Source organism: Ursus arctos, unplaced genomic scaffold, assembly GCF_023065955.2.
Source record: "Ursus arctos isolate Adak ecotype North America unplaced genomic scaffold, UrsArc2.0 scaffold_36, whole genome shotgun sequence".
NCBI lineage: Eukaryota > Metazoa > Chordata > Mammalia > Carnivora > Ursidae > Ursus > Ursus arctos.
The window spans coordinates 7,163,703-7,188,202 of record NW_026623050.1 but is presented as its reverse complement, the minus strand read 5'-3'; the positions used below and the strand labels follow the sequence as shown (position 1 = coordinate 7,188,202).

General features: G+C 38.4%; 1 protein-coding gene across 3 annotated transcripts in view; it reads left to right on the top strand.

The window, feature by feature from the left end:
• Positions 1 to 24,500, top strand: part of INO80 (INO80 complex ATPase subunit) — a 128,966-nt gene that overhangs the window by 62,886 nt on the left and 41,580 nt on the right. For all 3 annotated transcript variants that reach the window (XM_026479989.4, XM_026479987.4, XM_026479988.4), the window contains 7 exons: positions 738 to 823; positions 3,835 to 4,002; positions 4,220 to 4,353; positions 5,602 to 5,669; positions 6,368 to 6,461; positions 7,224 to 7,395; positions 22,270 to 22,410. In XM_026479989.4, the coding sequence (XP_026335774.1) occupies positions 738 to 823; positions 3,835 to 4,002; positions 4,220 to 4,353; positions 5,602 to 5,669; positions 6,368 to 6,461; positions 7,224 to 7,395; positions 22,270 to 22,410 (863 nt within the window). The remainder of the gene's footprint in view (positions 1 to 737; positions 824 to 3,834; positions 4,003 to 4,219; positions 4,354 to 5,601; positions 5,670 to 6,367; positions 6,462 to 7,223; positions 7,396 to 22,269; positions 22,411 to 24,500) is intronic.

The window sequence follows — 24,500 nt, the reverse complement described above, 5'->3', positions numbered from 1 at the left end:
TGACTATTGAATCAAGGTAGAACAGGCAGAGTTCAAAAAGTGCCACATTTTGGCTTATAGAATCCTCATTTTCCATGTAGATCCTGAAAAATTCATATCAGAATGATATTCCTTATGGAATGAGGTGAGGTTTTTTATCCTGTGAGAAAAACAAATATTAGAGGGGTCATTTTTGTGATTTTTCTAATACATATTAGGATTTGTTTCTACAGTGAATATTTTAAACCTAATTTATCAATACTTTTGACCTTGTTGAATAATATCTTTTAAGAGAGTAATGAAGTGTTTATTACATAGATATGAACTGACATCTACCAACTATTAGAAAAGTCCTAAAGTCATTTCTTATACTACAATTTGTTAATTTGCTGACATACTTTGAAAAAATGATTTTAGAGGAACACTGGGAGGCCCAGAGAGCAGATATCAATAACAGGGTTATTGATAAAATGATCCTAAAACAGTCTGAAGGTGAATTCGAATGAAAATAAAGTTGTCCTTGCTGGTGTGAGTAAATGATAGAAAAATGCATTTGCCCCATCAACTATAGGTGGATGCTATGGAAATTCAGACTCCTTGGTTTCCTCCTTGAGGAAAAAATTAAGTTTTAGTCTTCTTTCAAAGGTTCATTAAGCCAAAAAGTATAGGGACATTTTAGTGAGAGATCATGATATTTCTTTTGTTTGTGTTAAGTCAATATAATGTATTATTTGTCGGGGGGCCTCCTGGCATTTCAGATCAACTCTCTCGATTACACATGATCTTGAAGCCATTTATGCTGAGGAGAATCAAGAAAGATGTAGAAAATGAATTGTCTGACAAGGTAAGGAAAGAAGACTTCATTAGTTTAAGCCTTAATAGGCACCACCTTAGGGTTCCAGGACAAAAAAAATTCCTTGGTAAATGTTTAGTTGAAGGGTGATTAGTTCGATTGAGAGAGGACCGTTAAACTTGAGTGGATCAAAGAAGACTTAAAATGAGTCAGACAACCAAGGCAGGTAATATTTTTTCTTCTTTTTGTTTTATACTTTTTATTATGGTGAATTTGAGACATTACAAAAGTAGAAAAAATAGTATAATGAACCCTCTTGTAACCACCATACAGCTTCAACAGTGATTAACTCATTTCCATCCCCGTCCCTCTAGATTATTCTGAAGCAAATCTCAGATGTCTTTTATTTCATTTACAAATATTTTCATCTGTACTCTATAAGATTTAGTCTTTTTTTTTTTTAAGGATTTAGTCTTTTTAAAAATACATAACCAGGTGGCACCTGGGTGGTTCAGTCGTTAAGTGTCTGCCTTCGGCCCAGGGCGTGATCCCAGGATCCTGGGATCGAGCCCCGCATTGGGCTCCCTGCTCCACTGGGAGCCTGCTTCTCCTTTTCCCACTCCCCCTGCTTGTGTTCCCTCTCTCGCTGGCTCTTTCTCTCTCTCTCTCTGTCAAATAAATAAATAATTATTTATTATTATTTATTAAAAAAAATAAATTAATTTATCACCTCTGCTAAAGGAGACAGTAATTCCATTATACTATCACATATCCAGTCATTGCTCAGCTATCCCCATTTGTCCTGGTGTGTGTTTCTCTCTCTTCCCTCTCTGTCCCTCCAAGTTCTGTTCTCTGCCTCCCTCTATCTCTGTTAAAGAATTAAAGATTTTTGAAATCAGAATCCAAGCAAGGCCCACACATAGCATTTGGGTGATAAGTGTCTTAATTATCTTTTAGTCTCCCTACTTTTTTCCCTTGTTGAAGAAACTGAGTTATTTGTCCTATAGAGTTTCCCACATGTAGGATTTTGCTAACTGCATCATTGTGGTGTTGTCTAACATGTTGTGTGGTCTCCTGTATTTCTGTAAGCTAAGCATTAGATTTAGAAGCTTAATGTGCTTCGGGTTTTAATATTTTTTCCTTATACTAAGCCAATAATTTTGGTTTGTTGGGGTGTCCAGCTGGCTTAGTCAGTGCAACTCTTGATCTTGGGGTTGTGAGTTCAAGCCCCACGTTTGGTGTAGAGATGACTTAAAAATAAAAGCTTAAATTTAAAAAAAATTTTGTTTTTAATTTATAAATATCTTTTTTTGAATCCTTACCAAACTTCTCTTGTTTTTTTCTTATCTTCTGTGAATCCTCCCTATATTTTCCTTTCTTCTTTTTTTCCTCCCAGTTCCCAGTCCTTCTTTTCCCCATCTACCATAGATTCCACCTGTTTCTCACAATTCTTCTTTCTACCCAAAAGGCATCTCTCAAGGTTCTTGATAATATCAGGTGGTTCTCCTTTATCACTGCCAAAAGGTTAGATTATTTTGAAATTAGTAACTCACTTTGAAAGATTGTGGTGGGGATGTACACCTTTAAAATGTGGAGTACCTTTTTGTACCTTCGTTTTATTTATTTTTAAGAAATCTTGATGACTATTTTGTGAACCTGGCTGACTTTAACTAAATAGCAGTGTTGCACAGATATACCTGATAGAAGGAAAATACTTTATAAAACAGTGAATCCTTTTATATCAGAAAGGGCTTAAAAAACTATAGCGGTGTCATAATTTTTGTTATTTGGTGGTGAGTAGGGAGGTGATCAGAAGATGTAGTATGGTTCTTAATCACTGTGCATAGTATTTTCCTCAAGATTTCTTAAACATCAGTATTGTTTCTGATCTATTTTTAAATAGTATATTTCTTTATTAAACTCTTATTGCCTGCTAGCCACTGATATATAAAGATGTAGTATCCAGGTTCTATTCAGATTTCCAAGGGAGATGAATACATAACCAACTAATACTGTATCAGAAGAGATACAGTGATTATCTATGTGAAGTACAATGGGAACACAGATAAGGGAGTACTTCTGTTAGGGAAGGTTAGAGAAGGCATTAAAGCAGAGATGACTTGTGAGGTAGGTCTGGAATAATGAATTGGCATTTACTAGGAAACTAGTAAGCAGGTGTTAGGCGACAGGAGCAATGTGAACAAAGGTAGAGCAACATTCAGATAGGTAGCATGTTTAGCAGACTTTATTCAGAGCATTGTTGCTAGGGTATATAGGAGGACGTGGTGATGAGACTGGGATAGTAGGGTTGGTTAGAGTATGGGAGACCTTCTCTTCCTACCAGAGAATTTTTAATATGTTACTATAGACAGTAATGTACATTGAAGGTTTTTTAGCAGTTGGAATCACCTTATAATATTTGTATGGAAAGTTTCTTAGAACCACTGAAGACTGTATAGGCAGGAAGACACACCCCCCTTTCCCCCAGATAGTAACAGTCTAATATGATGAGATTCTGCAGTAAGACAATGGGAGTGGTCAGAAAGGATGATTATTAGAGGTTAATTTCCTGGTGGATTTGAGGGACTTAGGAAATGATAGAACATGGGCATGAGAAGGAGAAAAATCAGAGCTGGTTGAAATTTGTTTTTGGGTGACTGAGTGAGTGGTAATGCTGTAATCAATTTAGTAAATTCTGGAAAAGATTTTTTTTCCGTGCTGACTCTGAGTGGTACGATTGTAATGGGTAGTTGAAAATATGGGGCTGGGAATATTAGGGAAAGTGTTTTTGCAAGTCGCTGCAATGGATTACAGTTGGTGCTATTGAAAATGGAAGAGATTTCTCAGGGCGAGCATGTAGAGTGGGTGACAGGGAAAAGTGTCAAGAAAAGAATATTTTTCTGGATAATTAGCCACATCACAAATTTATAGAGATAGTGAGTTTCTAGAGATATGTATATTGTCTGTTCAATCATAATCTGGCTTGCATGTGTTTCTTATGCTGATACTGAATTCTCTTAGAAACTGGTTTTCAAAATATAAATGTCCTCATTGATTTTTAGATTGAGATTCTAATGTATTGCCAACTGACCAGCCGACAGAAGCTGCTATATCAGGCACTAAAGAACAAAATTTCTATTGAGGATTTATTACAGTCTTCTATGGGCTCTACCCAGCAAGCACAGACCACCACCAGCAGCCTCATGAATCTGGTCATGCAGTTTAGAAAGGTAAGATTTTAGGTCAGCAGCCTTGGACTTGTCTCATTAACCCATTTCAAGAAGAAGGCTCTAACCTTGGTCAGATAAGCAAAGGCTGTTAAAAAGAGATGAAATGAGAAAGTATATATTCACAAAGGTAAGCATTAAATGTTTGGGATGCCCCAAACATTTCTGAGAGTGATGTCTGCATGTTTCAGTGGTGTCTTGTCATTTTCCTTTCTCTTAGGTGTGTAATCACCCAGAGTTATTTGAACGACAAGAAACTTGGTCTCCATTTCATATTTCCCTAAAGCCATACCAGATTTCTAAGTTTATCTACCGTCATGGACAGATCAGGGTCTTCAACCATTCACGAGACAGGTGAGCACATACTAATATCTGTTTATTCTAGGGTGTTTTTGTAATTTGGGGTTTTGCGGCTTAGTGCTTTTGGGGGTTTAGTGGAGAGTGTTTGAGTTCCCCAACAATAAGGTATTTAAGCCTAGGGTGGACAACTATTTATTGAGGGACGTTGTGAGTAGGAATCTGTGCAGTATCAAGTGTTTAATTGGATGACCTTAATAGCTCTAGCCACTTCTGGTTGCTTTTCTGATTGGGGAATGCGCACGTGTGTGCATATATGTACTTGTACGAGGACAGAACACCGTATGTCTCTGCTCCAGTACTGAAATTGTTTTTCAGTGGCTTATTTTATACTTGGAATAGCACTTGTGGGAGAACTGATTGGATTTCAGATTAATCAAATTTACCTTCCTCCCAGAATCAGCAGTGACGGATTTGGTTAAAGGTGAAATGTAATATGCTAGAGATGAGTTCCATTCAGAAGAAGTGTGCAGGTCCATTCTACACATGGGAGTGAGGATATGCATGGCTTCTGGATTTTTTAACAAGCTCCCAAAGGATTTTTGTGCACATCATAATTTGAGAATCATGGATTTAGAAAGTTCCATCTGTAGAGAAAAAATATAAGCACCATTACCAAAATAATCATCAACAATATTTAGCCTAATGAAACTGAAGTTGAGACACATTTCTTGGGTTTAATAAGAATTCTTTGTTTATGGGATGCCTGGATGGCTCAGTCGATTAAGTCTCTGACTCTTGATCTCAGCTCAGGTCATGATCTCAGGGTCATGGGATTGAACCCCGTGTCTGGCTCCCTGCTCAGCTGGGAGTCTGCTGGCGATTCTCTCCCTCTGTCCCTGCTCCCATGCTCTCTCTCTCTGTAAAATAAATAAATATTTTTAAAATCTTTGTCTGTGATAACTCCCAGGGTATTACTCAACTAGATGGGCAGGGGGAAACAGACCAGAGTTGTAGTGCTATCTGTTTCATATGGTATATGGCAACTTACAGCTTTGAACTGTGATTCTCTGAAATGAAATGAGACTACTTTGAACTTGTATTACTTCCTTTTATCTATATTAATTACTTAGCACTGTACTTGGTACATGCCATGAGTTTTGCCTGGTAATATGGCAGCAGACCTCTTAAAAGTAGAAACAGTTTCAAATCTAAAAGATTCTTTTTAGTGTTGGACCTCCAATCTAGTTCATTTCCCAGTATTTATATTTAGGTTTGGATTTGATTTATTTACTGATTTTACAGGTGGTTAAGGGTTCTTCTTTCTCCGTTTGCACCAGACTACATCCAGCAGTCTCTCTTTCACAGAAAAGGTAGGTGTTTTGATTTGGGGGAAGGAAAGTATGCCAGGGATTTAGTAGGATGCTCTTTGTTTTGCTGAGTGATTGATTTTCAATTAGCAATGGTTTTGCCTGCACGCTAGGTCTTTATTTATAAAGTCTTAATAAGCTTTAAGTAAATTAGTTGTCTTCATTTGTAGATGCTATGATTTGTGGCTATAACAAGAAGCAATGAAAAATTATTACATTGACCTTCCATCTTTATTTTATACCTGCCTCTTAAGAGTTTCTTACACCCTTGAAACTTGACAGAGACAGTGCAGGACTTTCATTAATGTGACTTAGTTCCTTCCTCTTTAGTCTAAGGGAAAGGAGCAGCTCACCTTTGAGCATTGTCCATGGTATTGAGGCAGAGGTTCAGGATCTTTCAACTCTATGCTTTTCTTGCCACGATGAAAAGAGAACGGCAATTAGCCGAGGATCCAAAAAGCCCAAAGGTAGCTGATGAGCCACCTCCACTCTGGCCCATATATGCCATATCTCGTAGGTCTGCCTCTCCCGCTTGCGACTGTAGTACACAAATGTGACACCCTGACTTTCATCATAGTGGCTGGGTCAGAACCTTTAGGTACCTTTTCATTCTTGAACAGAAAGACAGCAGTTCAGTAACTTTAGTTGACTGTTACCTCTTGGCTTGCTGTTGGGTTTAACTTTGTTCATTGGTATTCCAGGTGTTAATGAAGAAAGCTGTTTCTCCTTCCTTCGCTTTATTGATGTATCTCCAGCAGAAATGGCAAACCTCATGCTTCAGGGACTTTTGGCCAGGTGAGAAGTTTGTGTAATTTGATGAGAGAGCAGTTGGGAATAAACAGGCAGAGACTTTGAACTGTGAAACTAAATACTTAATATTGGAGCCTCTTATTTTTTTCTTGTTAAGAGTAAAGATTTTTATAAGGGAAACACAGTTTTCTTTTGATCATTTAATAATCGCACGATGCTTCATGATATACCTTAAATACAAATTATTTCGGCTCTCCCCCCAAATGCTACCAGAAGGTCTTTAAGTCTTCGTAATTTCTAGTTAGTCTTCTGTGTTGTATTTGCTTCTGCAGGGCAGATGATGGCCAGTGAGTCCTTCACTTGGTAGTGATTGCAGCATAGCCTGCCTTAAGTATTCTGGGAAACTTAGTTCTGTGTTCTTTTTCTTTGGAATAATGGTTTTCACTTAAGTTGTTATTTTGTATTTATGTAATAAATAGCGACCTTGTTAGAAAAGTTTATCTCCCTAATTATGAGGATGTTTTTGTAATAGAATTTTTGTGATAGAGTTAAATATTCTTTAATACTGAGTGGAGCTTTACAGAAGATTTTAGTTTTCATAGTAGGAAACCAGGTCATGCCAGAGATAGAATTTATAGAAGAAAAGTGTGAAATGGCTTCATCTGAAAGTAGGGAAGAACTGTTTCTAAAATGCTCAAGATGTACAAAAGAGACACATAAATGAAAGACAAGGTTCCTCGCTGCTCTGAACTACCCTCAAACCTCCATGGAGCACTGAATAAGCATGTCTGCTGTGGTCTGTTTCAGATGGTTAGCTCTTTTCCTGTCTCTGAAAGCCTCCTACAGGCTCCATCAGCTGCGCTCCTGGGGAGAGCCAGAAGGGGAGAACCAGCAGAGATATCTGAGAAACAAGGATTTCCTTCTTGGGGTTAACTTTCCACTCTCCTTTCCCAACCTTTGCAGCTGCCCTTTGTTAAAGGTAAGCACTTATTTCAGCTTCAGCTCTCCATAGTAGTACTCACTTCCCTTCTCTTTGCATCAGTCAAAGGAATAATAAAGTCAGTGATGACCTCATGGAGCCAAAAGTTCCTAGAGGAGTGGGAGCGGTGTACTGAGTCATAACTTACTATCACTTCATAGACGTGTTGTAGATGTATGGAGATATATAGATATATAGTGTGTGTGCATGTGTGTATATTTAATATATATTTTGTATATAACTTTACTGTAAAGTTCACAGAATTTAAATGTACAACTCTTTGAATTTATCAATGTGGATACACTTACGTAACGACTAGATTATACCTAGATTAAGGTATAGAACGTTTCCAGCACCCAGAAGTCTCCCTCATGCATCTTCCCATTTAATACCTCCATTTCAGAACAAACCAACAAAATAACTGTTCTATCACCATAGATTATTTTTGCCTGTTTTTGACCTTAATGTAAATGGAATCATCCAGTATGTGCATTTTTGTGTCCATATTATGTCTGTGAGATGCATCCACATTGCATTGTAGCATTCTTTTGTAATACTATGAAGTAAGCCATTGTCCGAATAGACCACAATTTATTAACCTGTACTACTGTTCGTGGATATTTAGGTTGCTTCCACTTGGGGGCTATTGTAAATAAAAGTGCAATGCATATTCTTGTACATGTCTTCTGATAAATGTAAGCACCAATTTTTGGGGGTTTATATCTAGGCATGAGATTGCTGTATCACCAGGTATATGTATGTTTAGATTTAGTAGCCACTACCAAGCCTTTTTCCAAAATGGTTTTAGAAATTTATACTCCTACTAGCAATATGAGAAGTTTGCTGCTGTTCATCGTCCTTGCCAGTACCTGATATTGTCAGTCCATTTTGTTGCATTTGTAGTGTTACCTCGTTATCTCGATTTTAAATTGCATTTCCATGAAAAATAATGATGTTGAACACTTTTTCATATAGTTGTTCTGGCCATTGTAGAGTAGGTGAGAGAGAAAGTGACAGGAAATAACGTTATAGATGTAGGTCCAGATCAGTACTTGCAAGGATTTGGATTTTATTCTGAATGAAATGGGTAACACTGGAGAGTTTTGAAAAGAGATTTGTATATCTATATGTTACAGTCCTTCAACAAAATTAAAACTTAAGAAGGCAGGATGTTTTCCTTGGGTCCTCTAAAAAATGTAATGGGTCATTAGTCTTACAGTTCATTGCTATTGAATGCTGGATATTCTTTGGTTGGATCTGGTATTTGCCCCCTGTACACTGAAGAACCCATGTGACTTCTTTCTCTTTTCCCAATTGGTTTCTTAAGCATTGCTCCATGTGCTTTTTTGGACTCTGGAGAGAAGATCGGTAATTCAGAAAGGAGAATAGAATTAGGTTCCAGTCCTGTTGGAATAATGTAGTCAGTGGTGGCAGGGCAACTTCCTACTAATGAAATATTGCTGTAGCTGGTCAAGAGTTGCTTAACTTCCTGTAGACTGGTTCACCTACATCTGGTAATTTATATTACTATATAGTTATAAATTGTTGCTAGTTTTATTTTTGGTACAGGAAGCACCATTCTCCGATGGGTTTATTATGTCTTCTTATGTAGACACCTGCATCTTACTAAACACTCAAAGATCCTCCTTCCCTTATTTGTATTCTTCTGCTTTCTGAAAATACAGTAGTGTATTCATTGTGTCTGTTCAGTGAGGTCCTTGTATCAGTTAATGAATTTCCTGAGAAATTCAGGTATGGGCCATATGCCTTATGGGAAATTGGTAGTGAAATCTGTAAGGTTATCTCATTGAAGTTAGATTCACTTTCATTTCCTCTTTAATTTTATTTCATGCTGTGGATGGACATTTGCTCTCATAGGGGCTTACCATGTACACAACCAGTAGGTCGCAGGTGACTTAAAGCTAGTTCTGTATGTGTAGAAACACTGCTCTGCTTTTGGTTTCATCATCCTTATCTCCCAACAGGTATATATTGAAATATCAACCAGGCAGTGTATTTTGCCAGAGTTTGTTGATCTGTTTTAAGAACTTGTTGCTTTCAACCAAGCAGAATGATCTTTACATGGTATCTAGTCTTAAAGATTGACCTAACTTCTGAATAAAGAATTATTTTCTTGAGACTCCATGTGTAACAATTAATAAAAATATAATAAAGCCCATTATATCTGTGGCTTTTGAAGTGTGACCATAGCTCAAGAATATTTTTTAAGAATATTTTATATCACCACCTAGTAAGTACGTAGATAAACGAAATACTAAATACATGTACATAAATTTTTATAACAAAATATTCACAAAACAATACTTCATGTGCAATGAACTCTGATTTTTTTCTTTTGTTCTTTTTTTTCTTAATGTTAGGTTAGAATCTACTAAAAAATGATTTCATGACCCTTACTAATCACAGTTTGAAAAATGCAACATTATATGACCTCATACTATTAGAATAGTCAGAGGACTAGAAAAATAGAGTCACCATGTAGAAGATTCTGGATCATTCTTTTTAATAGTAAGAACAAAACTGACTTTTGAAACTTAAGGAAGAGTTTCACTTTCAGAAGTTTCTCCGAGACTTGAATGCACATATGGAATCAGAGTTTTTTGTTTTCACAGGAAATAGACTTATAACTAACTATGCTTACTGTTTTCAGTAAATGTCCTGACAGTATAACTTGAGATTATTTGCTATAATTCAAATGGTGAATTACAAACTTAAGAAGGATGAGAAAAGTCTTGAAAGATTAGAAAAAGACAGACATAAATGTGGGGTCCATCTTAAAGCTTGTGGGGGTAGGAAGAAAATTTGGGAATGATAACCAGTACCCTAATGAAGTTATTAGGGAAGTTAAAAAATTTTTTTTTCTAACAAAATTAATTAGCAACTATTTGAATTTATGATTCTCAGAAGCAGCTAACTTGATTCTGAAAAGATGAGCATTTGCTTTGCTTTAGTAAATAACAAGCCAAGTAGATTAGAGAGGCAGAAGTAATCAATACAGCATATTAAACTTTTTTTTTTTTTTAAGATTTTATGTATTTATTTGACAGAGATAGAGACAGCCAGCGAGAGAGGGAACACAAGCAGGGGGAGTGGGAGAGGAAGAAGCAGGCTCATAGCGGAAGAGCCTGATGTGGGGCTCGATCCCATAACGCCGGGATCACGCCCTGAGCCGGAGGCAGATGCTTAACCACTGTGCCACCCAGGCGCCCCAGCATATTAAACTTTTTATATCTTCTCTTTTGTTGCCTTAGCTGTCCTTCTAGAGCTACTAACATGCATATGGGAAAGTGCACAGATCATAAGTGTACATAGAGCTGAGTTACTTCACAAACACTCCTGGAACTCCGGAAGTCCCTTGTGCCCACTTCATTCACTTTTCCTCTCCGCTGCCTTGCCTTCCCAAGCGTTACTGTGCGTGATTTGAGTGATTCCTAGTTTTTGTTGTTACAGATACTACTGTTGTGAGTGACAAATATTTGGGTGATTCCTAGTTTTTGTTTTTACAAATACTACTGTTGTGAGTATTACCGTAAACATCTTTTAGTGAAAATTCACATGCAGTTTGTAGGGTATAGATCGAGTAATCAAATTGCTGGGTCATAGAGTATGCATATGGTCATCTTCAACAGATAATGCCAGTTTTCTTAAACAATTGTATCAGTGTTTTCACTCTCAGTAACAGCATATTAGAGGTTCGAGTTGTTCCACATCCTTGCCAGAATGTTGTATTATTTGTTCATTTTAGCAGCCTTTCTGTGTGGTTTTATCTCGTTGTGGCTTTAAATTACATTTCCCTTATGAATAATGATGTTGAATAACCTTTCCTAATGCTTCTTAGCCATTTGGATAACCTCCTTTATGAACTCTTATTCAAGATCTTGCTTATTTTTCTGTGAGGCTGTCTGTTTTCATAGTGATTTGTAGTCCTTATGTATCACAGACGATATTCTGTTCTGCAGCTTACTTTTGCACTCAGTGGTGTCTTTTGTTAAATAGTTAGCATTTTGTGTCTTGTTGAAGAAATCTTTGCCTATATACAAAGGTCATGAAGGTAATCCTCTACGTTTTTCTCCCAAAGTTTTATTTATTTATTTATTTATTTACCTTTCACATTCCAATCTACAGGGAATTGTGGTGGTGTTTTAGTCTGTGGTGAGGATTGTCTTTTTTTTTTTTTTTTTTTTTTTTTTTACATATAGATATCCATATCCATTTGACACAGATCCATTTATTGAAAAGATCGTCTTTACTTCCCTCCGCATCACTTTTGCCAGATACGTGGCTGTATATGTATGAGTCTGTTTCTGGGCGCTTTTTGTTCCAATGGTCTATTTTGCTGTCCTTGAACTGTACCACCCTGTCCGAACTATAGCTTCATAATAAGTCTTGATGACTGGCAGCACAGATCTTCTAGCTTCATCTCTCATCAGTATTGCCTTGGCTGTTCTTAGCTTTTTGCATTCTTATGTAAATTTTAGAATCAGCTTATAAATCTTATTTTAAACTCTTAAGCATTGTAGATATATAGGCCACTGGTCCCCAAATGTTTTTTGATTATGTCCCCCTGTTATTAAAATATATTTAATCCATTTTGACTATACCTGTGTATTATTTTCTTTAAAATGATACACTTGGACTAATGTGTAAATATTATTTACCTTGTGAATCTTGCATATGAAGCTTTGTAGACCACTAGTCTAGATAGTAAAAGAAGCCTAATTGAGTAAGGAATGGTGATAGAGAGGAGGACCCAGTATTTACTGGGGGAAGTACTCCTTTTTCTTGACACACCCTTTTCTTTTTCTCTCTTAATGCTGTTTTTAATTGTTCAGTACTAAGGCCAATTGGAGTGAATGGGTGTATCAGTCTATATGTCAGAAGACCTGACTGATCGAATGAATCTCTGGTGGTAGAATGTGATATTGGCTTAATGATCAGGGGTTGTCGGATGCTCCTTTTTTTCTGGTCAGACTACCTTTAGAATTGCCTCCTTTCAATGTCAGTCTGCTCCCACAGAGAGCATATGTAATTACTGTTGTTTACCAACCTGTTAGTCAGCAGTGTCTATTGTGGGCAAGGTGTGTTAGCAGTCACGGTCCCTGTTTTCTGGTTTGAAAAATCATTCATGCATGTAGTAAAAACACACACATTTTAAAAGACTTTATTTTTTATTTTTTAAAACATCTATTTATTTGAGAGAAAATACACGGTGGGAGGGGGAGGTGCAGAGGGAGAGAGAGAATCTTGAGCAGACTCCCAACTGTGTGGGGCCGGGGATAGAGCTCAATCTCACAACCCTGAGATTGTGACCTGAACCAATACCAAGAGTTGGGCACTTAACCGACCGAGCCACCCAGGCGTCTCTTAGAAAGACTTTAAAAACAAAAATGACTGAAGATAAGAGTTGAAAGAAGACATAATTAACTGCCAGATTGATGGTGGATGATTAATGGTAAAGTTCAGAATGGGAAATCGCCTTAGATTGAAATGGACAAAAAAGTCTTTCTAGAAATGGTGTTTTTTTATTTTTTTTTAAATATTTTATTTATTTATTTGGAGAGAGAGAGGGAGGAAGAGTGAGCAGGAGTGGGTGAGGGACAGGGGAGAGGGAAGAGCAGGCTCCCTGCTCCAGGGAGTCTGACATGGGGCTCGATCCCAGGACCCTGAGATCATGAGGTGAAGGCAGATGCTTAACTGTCTGAGCCACCCAGGTGTCTGAAATGTTGTTTTCGTTGGACTTTGAGTGATAGAGATCTGGGTAAGAGGAAGGATATACCAAGTTAAAGACTGGAGCTAAACAAAAGAAAGGGCCAGAAAGGTAAGTTGTAGGAGTCTTTAAATGCCAGTCTGTTGGGGTTCAGATATTAAACCAGGAGTTTTAGCCTTTTTTTGGCTTATGTTATTATATAGATGCTATAGTTGTAGTCTTGGGGAAATAAACTTTTGGTGGCTACTATCAAGCCACTGGAAGGAGTAATTTGGTAGCCAGTTTCAGGAAGGCCACTTAATCACTCAAATCACAAGCACAGCAGTGGGGATCTCGGTCATTGGTATTTAATAAAGATTAATCTCAGTGTGTGATGTCACGAAAGACGGGACACCAGGGGTCCGTGTTAAGGAGGATGTTTTTTTGTTTTGTTTTGTTTTTTAAAGATTTTATTTATTTATTCGACAGAGAGAGACAGCCAGCGAGAGAGGGAACACAAGCAGGGGGAGTGGGAGAGGAAGAAGCAGGCTCACAGAGGAAGAGCCTGATGTGGGGCTCGATCCCGTAACGCCGGGGTCATGCCCCGAGCCGAAGGCAGACGCTCAACCGCTGTGCCACCCAGGCGCCCCAAGGAGGATGTTAAACAAAGGTTGCAATGGTAGTAACTAAATGTGAGGAAGGGTCAGTGGAGCGCTTGGGTGGCACAGCTGGTTAAGCCCCCGCTCTTGAGTTCTGCTCTGGTTATGCTATCATGGTTGTGAGATTGAGCCCTGTGCAGAGTCTACTTAAGACTCTCTCTCCTTCTTTCTCTCCCTGCCCCCCCCCCCAAAATAAATAAATAAATCTTAAAGAGAGGGTCAAGGGACTCTGATTTGGATATGGATGATTATTGTCAGTGAAGGAATCACTTCCAAAACCCAGAGTTCAAGAGAAGATCCAAAAGAATGATAAATTCTTTTTTTAAGTTTAAAGCAGATACACCGGGATAAGATTAGTAGCTTTTGTTGTTGTGAGTGTACATAGAAGACAGAAGACCCAGGTGGAGGGATTTACAGGGAGAGGGATTCTGGTTAGAAAGTGTAGAGAGCACATGAAGTGTGCAATGAAGTGTGACAGTCAAAAAGAATAGGGAAGTATTTCAGGAGGGACACTGGGTTTAAGTCAAAGTTGAGTTTGTAGGGGAGAGGAGACTCAGATTTGAAGATTAAAATGGAAGAAGCCTGCAAAGAAGGAAATTGAACGTGAGAGAGAGACGACTGGGGGGATTGCAAAGTGGTTAACTACCCTTTTTATGTGGTAGAAAACTCCAGTAAATACTGGTGGGAGCTCTATAATTAATGGAAAGGTACTCTCTACCACAAAGAAAGTTTTGCTAATTCTAGAAGCTCTGAAACTAAGCTTAACATGAAAAAAGAAAGTGTTACTAAGCAGTGCTTTCGTTTTATTTTTTATTTTATTGTTTTGTCATTCCTTTTTCTTCCCCAAGTGAGAACACAGTTCATGTGTTTGTATATTTTATATAGTCCCTCTTGTCTTTGCGGACTTGCACAAAAAAAGTTAAGTAAATGTTTCCTGAATGATTTAATAGTGGTGCTTTGTATTGTATTTGTGTTGGTTTTCCCTTTGGAATTTGATGTGTATTCTCATCTGAGGGAATGTTCTCCAGCCTAAAATTATAACATCAGTATTTAAAATAGAATTTTGTGAAAAGTTCTAACATTCCTTTGGAGGTCAAGAAATGTGGGATTGGTAACTTGTTTGATCACTCATTGATTTTATCATACATCAGTTGTTTTTACCCTGCAGTTTCTGTTGATCAGGAACTTGGGAGCAACTTAGCTAGGTGAGTGTAGCTCAGAAAATCTTACAAAGTTCCAGTCAAGATGTCAGCTAAGGTTACAGTTATTTGAAAGATTGGCTAGAGCATAGGATTTACTTCCAAGTATCTTATTTACATGCTTAGGAAGGTGATGCTGGCTATTGGCTGGAGGCCTCAGTTTCTTGCTGTGTGGACTTTTCCATGGGGCTGCTTGAGTGTCCTCATGACATGGCAGCTGGCTTCCCCCAGGGTAAGTGATGAGAGAGAGAGAGCAAGCGAGGAAGAGGCACAGTGCCTTTTACGATCTAGTTTTAGGAATCCTAGGAGAGGGGAAGGAACTAGGCTCTACCTTTTAAAGAGAAAGCTACCAAAGAATTTGTGAACATATCTTAAAATGACCAGAGCCTCTTACTGTTGGGCTGATGCCTTTATATTGGGTATTTCATTGTAAAGTTTGTTCTGGTATTCCTAGTTCTGAGATTTTGGCCTAGGCTATTGATGGGTTCTGAGTGTGACATCATGAAAGTTCTTAAATTGATTAAAGGCTGTTGGTGTCTCTCCCTGCACTCCGTGTCACTCATCTTGTTCACAGTTTTATTAGCCACAGCAGTGTCAGCTGGGGAGAATATTAAATACTGGATGATATCTGGCTTTCATCTTCAGCAGAAATTCACTGCAAAGTCCTTGTAGGCAAAATATTTTCATTGCAATCTCTGTTGTATTCTGTATCTTGCATTTTCATTTGATTTGCCACCTTAATTCTGATTATGTAACCTTGATTATTTATGAAGAGATGCTATTTCTCCAACTCGTTGCTTTGCTTTCTTTTGTAGTCCTAAAAAGTGGAATAGCCTTGTTTTTATGCAAGGTAAATACCAATTGTGTTTCAAAGTTTTGGGGGGAGTGGGTCACCTGGCTGGCTCAGCCAGTGGAGCGTGCGACTCTTGATCTTGATGTCGTGAGTTTGAGCCCACGTTGAGTATAGAGATTACTTAAAAAAATAAAATCTTTAAAACAACAACAAAGTTTTGATGAAAGAACATAGGAATGATTCCATGTTCAAGTTCCGTTTTTAAAGGTGAAGTTTGGGGGTATTTCTTTTCTTTTCTTTTCTTTTCTTTTCTTTTCTTTTCTTTTCTTTTCTTTCTTTTTTCTTTTCTTTTTTCTTTTCTTTTCTTTTCTTTTTTTTCCTTCCTTCCTTCCTTCCTTCCTTCCTTCCTTCCTTCCTTCCTTCATTTCTCTGCCCATCATGGGGCTCAAACTCACAGCCCTTAGATCAAGGGTGGCATGCTCTACCGACTGAGCCAGCCAGGCACCTTTGGGGTTATTCTTGAGTGTATAGACCTGAGAGCAAAGAGAAGAGGAAATGCTAAAATTGGAAGCAAGTGTAGAATTCTTTCTCTTGTACTATTCAAATGACAATTTCAAGTAAAATTCCTTTGGAGCTACCACATTAGCTTTGAATTAATGTTTCCATATGCAGCTTTGTCCTCTTATTGCAGACAATTCTTCATTCTCTTCTGCGCCTTCATTTGTTTTATAAAGAGTGGTAGTTATTGTTCCAGCAGCCTGTCTCCCAAATACAGCTTCCTACCATCAGATCAGGTAAAGGCTTTGTTCTTATTCCTCTAAGAAGACAGGTAATGAGTGTTGACTTGGCTACATGTTGTCATCTTGTTCAGCTACCTCAGATCCCATACTACTGAGTCATTCGGCAATCTAACCCAGTCCTCACCTCATTCTTTCCCACTGTGAATATGAATGAATGTGGGCAGTGAGAAGCTTTCTTCCAGGGGTGCCCGTAAAACCCTTGTTCTCACTCTGCAGTGAATGTTAGGTTTGAATTCTGTGTTACAGAGGTCAAGGAAGTACTAGTCTCATAATACTGGCTTTGGGATGATATGTAAACATGAAGGAACTAGGCTAAGGACACAGATCGAATGACACTTAGGGGCGTTTTAAACAAAGTTTAGGGCCTTTTTAACCCTCTTACTTGATGTGAATGCTTGTCTGATATTTCTTTCTTTTGTGATACTTGTGGAACAAAAGCCAGCATGGTTCACTGTGTTCCACTTAATTTTATTATGCTCCACCCTGCTTTACGGGTGAGAATTTTGAGAAGGAATAGTAGTTCAAATTTTTCATAAATTCATTCTCACACACCTCCTTCCCCACTGTGAGCTCTGGCCAGAACTCCTTTCTTGTACAGTTTTGTAGGGGTTAAAGAGTACAAGTCTCACACATAAGAATCTTCTTCTTTTTAATCTTGTTTTGCTTAGAAGAATAAAGGCAAAATCCAGAATCTATAGGATATATACCATGTGTAGTGATCTTTTGGGGAGGGAAAGCAGATTTTATGCTATATCCAGTTAAAAATGATGATTGGCAGAAGCAGATTACAAGGCGTCCCCCACTTCAAAAGTTCAAGGTTATGCCACTTGACTTTTACAAAAAACCTACTTTTGTACCTGTTTTACGAATCAAAAGAAGTCTGAGGAGGACTTTTGCTTTTACCAAAAAAAAAAAAAAGACAAAAAGTAGAACTAGAGTTCAGCATTTGTTTGGCACTGAGCCGTTACAGAGCTCTGTGCACTGGAGCAGTGAGAGTGGCACCGCCGAGCTCCTTCCCCAGGAGCTGTGCTCAACCTTGAGCTGCCATAGCTTTGAACTGTGTGTGTGAGCATCTGTGCTTTATTTCAGTTTATTTTGTGCATCCTAAGATATCAGAAAAGCCTAAAAGAGGTTATTTTTGGGGGTCTGGTAATGCTCAAAAAAATTTCCATATAGATTAATGGTAATTGCTTCTTTATTTTTATGCTGTGTCAGCTTACGAAAGTTTTCAAAGGAATTCTCTACTTTGGGGTAGCAAGGGAAACCTGTACCAGCACTGATTCCATCTCCTAACTCTGTTTCAGTGAAACTGTTGTCATGGTAATGGGCCACTTAGGCATCATGTGTGTCAAAAGCTTTACATACTCCACAGCTTTTGTGAGCTATCTCATAAAAATTGGGGGCAGTTCAGATTTTGCAGTTTAAAATGTACAAAAGGATCTAAACGTAAAGAATTGTTTTTGAAAAGAGTGGTATGGTTTAAGTTTTAAGCACTGTTCTCTATTAAATGCTTAGAGAGCTTTGACTGGCTATTGATGAAGAATCCCAAATAGGAAGTTTTCAAAAACTCATCTGCTAAATGTTAATTTGCAACTACAGTATTTATATATGTCATTATTTCCTGAGATCGCGAAGGCTGCCAGCGCCTCTTGTGGAAAGCTCTGAGAAGCCATTGTATTCAGGGTTTTTCTGTGCTTTATTTTCTCTCTTTTTGTTTGGTCACTTAAAATATCTGAAAATAGAATCCATTTAGTCTAGCAGTTGATCTATAAGCACTATGCCCTTTCATTTAAGGTGAGACCTTTCCTCACAGACTCTTAATTATAGAGAACAAAGTGACGGTTACCAGAGGGGAAGGGGGTTGGGGGAAGGTTGATGAGGATTAAGGAGTACACTTGTGATGAGCACTGGGTGATTTTTGAAATTGTTGAATCACTATATTGTGCACCTGAATCTTATATACTGTATGTTAACTAACTGGAATTAAAATAAAAACTTAAAAAGCAAAATAATAATAATAATAAAGTGAGACCTTTTCCCTGTACCCATGTTTGATGTATTTTTTAAGAACAAAAGCAGAAAATTAATTTCTGGGTGATGAAGACCTAATGGTAACATAAACGCTCCTTTTAATTTTAAACAAGACATGGAGGATAAAGTATGGCCCCTTGTTAAATGGGTAAGTCTGTATCTGAGGGGAAAAACATCTGTGTGTTTTCTGTGCTATACTGTGGCAAGAAGTTTACAGCTGTGGGATCGGTCTTCCTGCCCTACTTACTTTCATTTGAGAGTTTTGCGTGTTGCCAAGACTCTTTACAAAAGCCTAACTTCTCTGTTATGTGCATATTGTGGTTCTGGTAGCAAGACACACACAGCTGTCAGTGCCTACAGGGTAATGAAGACACTCAAGAGCATGAGGAAGAGACAACAGAACAGCAAAACCTGTGCCCACATCATAACGCAATCATGTCTCCCATAGTGTGACTTTCTGTGTCTTTTTTTCCTAATTTGTTCTAGGCCAAAACAGGTTAATGTAGTAATGAACCTTCTTTTCTGTCCCTCCTGTACCTATTCACCCAAGCATCTTATGCAGTGGTGCTTAAGGTGTCCTTTGTGTTCCTCTGCGTTAAGCATTAAATTTTTTTGTAGGTAGCAGTGTCTGGTAGTTCATGTCATTATGTGAAGAGAATGTGGGTAGTGTGGTATTAAGGACCACCTATACTAAGGAAGAATTGATGGAACCAATGTTAAGAGAAAATAATGTAGAAAAGTACAGATTGAGTAAATATGCTGGGAGTGGCCAGGGTTTCTCTGAAGCTAAGGCTGTGTGTGAGCATTTTGAACTAGTGATTTTTTTTAAATCTAAAATCAGAAAGCTACAAATCACCTTGCCTTTAGTGAGTTCCACTGAGAATACATCATAACCTAGCTCATGTAAGACAAGTGAACATGTTTTAATTTGGGAATGACCACCCCTAGGAGTAGAATTATCATTAGATGTTTTCCAGAAAGGTGTCACAAATAACATATTATGTTAAAAGGACTCCCTACAGTGAATGTTGTAACCGTTTCTTACTAATAACTATAATGCTGAAGAGAAAATTACTGACGGAAATGTTCATTCTTTCATCTTTTACCTTTATATTCTAGGAATGAATTAAGAAACAGGCTTTATTGAATTTTGCCATTTGAGAATACTTAAAATGAGGGTGACTTTAAGAGATCCCTGGCAGAGACATTGTTTAGTTACTGTTCATAGAAGTTAGTAGACAATTCAGAGGTCTTTAGGTCCTCTACTGCTGCTGCCTCAGCCACCTGGGTGGCAGTAGACACCCTAACTAGCAGTCTGAACTACTCCTGTAGCTCGATGACATGAGCCATAGTTACTAGACTCTTACCTCTTCTCTCCACCCTCTAGGAGGCGCAAGGGGGCTTACCACCAATAATAGAATATGTGCTTGCCAAAAACAAGATTGACTACCTTCATCTGTGCTTTAGGAGTAGGAATTTTTTTAAGTGTTCATTCTTAGGTATCCAGTATCTAGTATTGGAAGAACAGCGTGATACCTGGTCTAATAATCTTTGTAATGTCCTCACCCTAGGCATTCAGAAGGTAATGGGCATAAATAGGTAGCAAGGCAGATGAACTTAAATGCAGATGCTAGCCAACATACAGATGAGAATGCAGATATTGTTGAAAAACCATCAGAAGGTTAAAATTCTTTTCTCAGTAATGACAGGGACATCAACATCTAGAGGAGAATATCAAACATGTCAAAGCTACGTGGACCCAATGTTGTAATAAAGCATTGTAAAGACTTCCGTACAGTGTGGTTAGAAACCACTGGAGACTGCCCAACTCTCCTGGAAACAGTTCAGGCCTTTCAGTTTGTTCATGACCACTATTCAGAAAATGCTGATTGGTTTTTGGAAAACAGATTGTGATACACATACCCTGCTGGACAGCTTTAAGATGGCGTCTCTCAAAGTGTGATCCTGAAGAGCCCATTTACTTTGGGAAAAGATCTCTACGAACAAAGAAGCCTTGAAGAGATTCAGTCCTGAAATCTTTTGGTACTAGAATTATGACTGTTATTCTTCTGTACAGAGTCCTGGTTACTGTTCATCTTGCAGTTTGTTTTCTTGACCTTACACCAGTGTATAAATTCGCCTACCTTGTATATGTATTATCTTCATCTGTATGGGCATTTCGGTTACCAACCTGCCTTTCTGAGAAAACTAAGAAAAAAAGTGAAGTAATCAAGAATGAAGATCAAAAGATAAAATGTCTAATGCACTGAAGAAAGAATTGCATTTGCACTAAAGAGCACTGTAATCCCACTGACAGATTCTTTTATGTGGACATTCCATACTTTTTTTTTTTTTAAGATTTTATTTATTTATTTTGAGAGAGAGAAAGACAAACCAAGAAAGCAAGAGAGGGCACTAGTGGGGAGGAGAGGGAGGAGCAGCAGGGTCCCCCCTGAGCAGGAAGCCTGTCGAGGGGCTTGATCCCAGGACCCCAGGATCGTGACCTGAGCCGAAGGCAGACTCTTAACCAACTGAGCCACCCAGGCACCCCAACATTCCATACTTTGAAAAAATCTTTCGCATGAATGCTTATAAACTGAAGCTTTAGTATGAGCTTTTAGTCTGTTAAAATGTGTTGATATGGTAACATAAATGAAGAATTTATATTTTTAAAAAAATGGTCAGATAAAGGAACTAAAGCAATATTGTTTCCTTTTTCCTGAGCACTTGTATTGATACCACTGAATACGTGAAACAGCTAACCTTGCTAGAACTACAGTTGACTCTTGAACAACGCAGGGGTTAGGGATGCTGCCCCTCTCTGCAGTCAAAACTCCGCATATAACTTTTGACTCCCCAAAAACTTAACTACTAGTAGCCCGCTGTTGACAGGAAGCCTTACCAATAACATAAGCAGCCAGTTAACACATATTTTGTATGTTGTATGTGTTATATACTGTATTCTTATAATAAAGTAAGGTGGAGAAAAGAAAATTATTAAAATTGTAAGGAAAATACATTTACAGTATTGTGCAGTTACTTTTGAGAAAAATCCATGTATAAGTGGATCCACACATTTCAAACCCATGTTCTTCAAGGGTCAGCTGTGCATTGCGCTGTTAATATACATGTGTGATGCTAAACAGATGTGCCTTACGCCTGGCTGGCTCAGTCAGTAAGTAGAGTATGCAACTCTTGATCTCGTGGTTGTAAGCTCGAGCCCCACGTTGGGTGTAGAGATTACTTAAAAATAAAATAGTTAAAAATCTGCCTTGAAGAAAAATTTAGAAGGAAATATTGTTGGCCACCATGTTTTTAATTTACGATGTGAGTTCGCATCCGTGGTATAACAAATGAACTAAACTTCCCCCCACATATACGTTGTTCTGCCTAATGAAAGTTATGTTCTCAGTATTTATAATTAGCAGTATCTCTTCCAGAAAAAGATAAAATTAGGAATGCCACTTGCTTACAGTATATTGATAAAAACCATGTTTCAAAATTAGCATGAACCTTGACTATGTTATACATTTGGTTCTAAATACTGGTTTATTATTTATTAGAATTAATAATATTCACTAAGAAGAATGTGTTTAAGTCAGATGTTTAATACGTGACATTTTTTCCATTTTGCTTGCATTAAACATACTTGCCAATGGCACTAATTCGCATTTTTGTTTTGTAGTCTCTGGTTTTCAGCAGCCACTGTAAAGCAGTGAGTGGCTACTCAGACCAGGTCATCCATCAGCGGAGATCAGCTACCTCCTCACTTCGTTGCTGCCTGCTCACTGAACTGCCATCTTTTTTGTGTGTGGCCAGTCCACGAGTAAGTGCCACAGGAGGGAAGAGACAAAATACATGATACTTGAAGAAATAAACCAACTTTTAAGAGATCCACTTCTTAAACAGAACTGTTTTAAGCTGTTTGGACCTTGAGAAACATAAATCCTCAGTATTTATTTATTTATTTATTTATTTATTTATTTAAAAGATTTTATTTATTTATTTGGCGGAGAGAGCAAGAGAGGGAACACAAGCAGGGGGAGCGTGAGAGGGAGAAGCAGGCTTCCTGCGAAGCAGGGAGCCCGATGCGGGGCTCAATCCCAGGACCCTGGGATCATGACCTGAGCCGAAGGCAAACGCTTAACGGCTGAGCCACCCACCCCAAATCCTCAGTATTTAGAAGACATACGTGGTCCTGGCTTTCCCAAGACAGTACTCCTCCCTTTAAATTGTGTTGGTTTGAGAACTGTTGTATGGTAGATAGGAACGGCTTCTTTCCCTGACCATGTCTCTCCTGTGTAGATCCTCTCCTTTAGTCAGGGGCTCTAAACTACCATGGTAGCAAGCCAACTGTTAGGTAGATTATCACTGAACAGCAGGGTCAGGGCAGTGCAATATTTGAAAAGGAGAGGGAGCCATTTGTTACCTGCATTGAGGTTTTTGAGGATTTTTTTTAGAGGAGGCGGCCATATTGGGAGGGAGATTTGATCTGGCCTTATCACCTCAGTGCAGTCTCCACATAACAAAAGGAAACATAACACTCCAGCATCAAGAAATTTCTTAGTCTGGTGTTCTCTCGCTTTCCTCAGCAGCCCTACCTAGACTGTGGTTCACAGGTATGTTCCCTTTGAAGAGTGACTGTTGTGCTCTGTTCCCCATTCGGCAGCCATAATTTTATTTGCAGGTTGGGAGCAGTTTCTGTTGTGGTTTCAACATTGAGCACCTGTTAGTTCCTTCCTAACACTCCATTTATCAAAACAGGGCACTCTGGTGATTGCCAACAGCATCGCTGCAAAGGCTCCCCTTTGTACGGTGCTGTTTTTTACTCTGCTTACCTCTTCCATTCTTTGTCATTGATCAGAGCTAGACGGAAGCTGTCTTACAACTCTGAACAAATATATGAAGGGAGAGGGGCAAAGCAGAGATGTGCTAGACTCTGTGATTAGAGCAGAGAACAAGTTTCTGTCTTCCCAGCTCATTTCCTTTTTGCTCTAAGGAACATCTTTCAGTTAGCCAGGAAAATTCTTAAGAGGCCAACGTTTCTCACCCTTCTGTGTTTTATCTTGTTTTCTCCACTCATTCTAGAAGGTCTAAAGAAGGTGGAGCCTTTTGAATCTTTCTTAGTGATATTTTTCTGTCATTATTTACATCAGCTTGCATCTTTATTAAGTTATCAAAGGTCAGATTCTGGCAGGGGTCCCAAGAAAGTTGATAAATGGAAGTGAGATGATGGTGGTACTGAGTCCCATTGACTCCTCCCTGCCTTCCCTTCTTTCTGCTGACCCTGTACTACATGAACTTGATTCCCAGGCCACCTGCCAACTATGATTTATATTGGCTGTCTAAATAGAAATTATTTAGATTTTCTATGTATCCTGTTCTTCCAGAGCATTTTTGGTCTTAAGTCAATGCAGGGAAATGCACCTTTTCTAGAAAACATTTGAAGTCAGCTGCTTTTATAGGAAGTGGTCTTCAGGCTTCATAGTTGCGTGGTTCATTTCCTTTTCACCTTCCCAAGCTGATGTGTATACTGAGAGGCCTAATAAGAGGAAATCTGGATTTCAGAGAGGGATGTTTAGATATTTTTACTTCTCATATCCCTACAGATTTATAGAGCCAATTAAAATGTAAGCTGCCTTGGGCTGTCATTGCATTTGCAGGCATAAAAATTCCTCATTTGTTCCACTCGGAGCTCTGTAGCCATCCACTCTGAAGAAGAACCCCACTCTTCCCACATGCTCACACATGCAGTACCCCAGCTGTACAACTGGAGACTCGTTTTCTGAGGAGCCCAAAATCTAAACTGTCGTGCCTGGTGCTGCTGTTTCCCTAAAGAACAGTAAATAATGACTAGCTTGAAGAAGGCTAGAATAGCATAAAGGTGGGGTGGCAGGAAGGGAACAGAAGAAAACT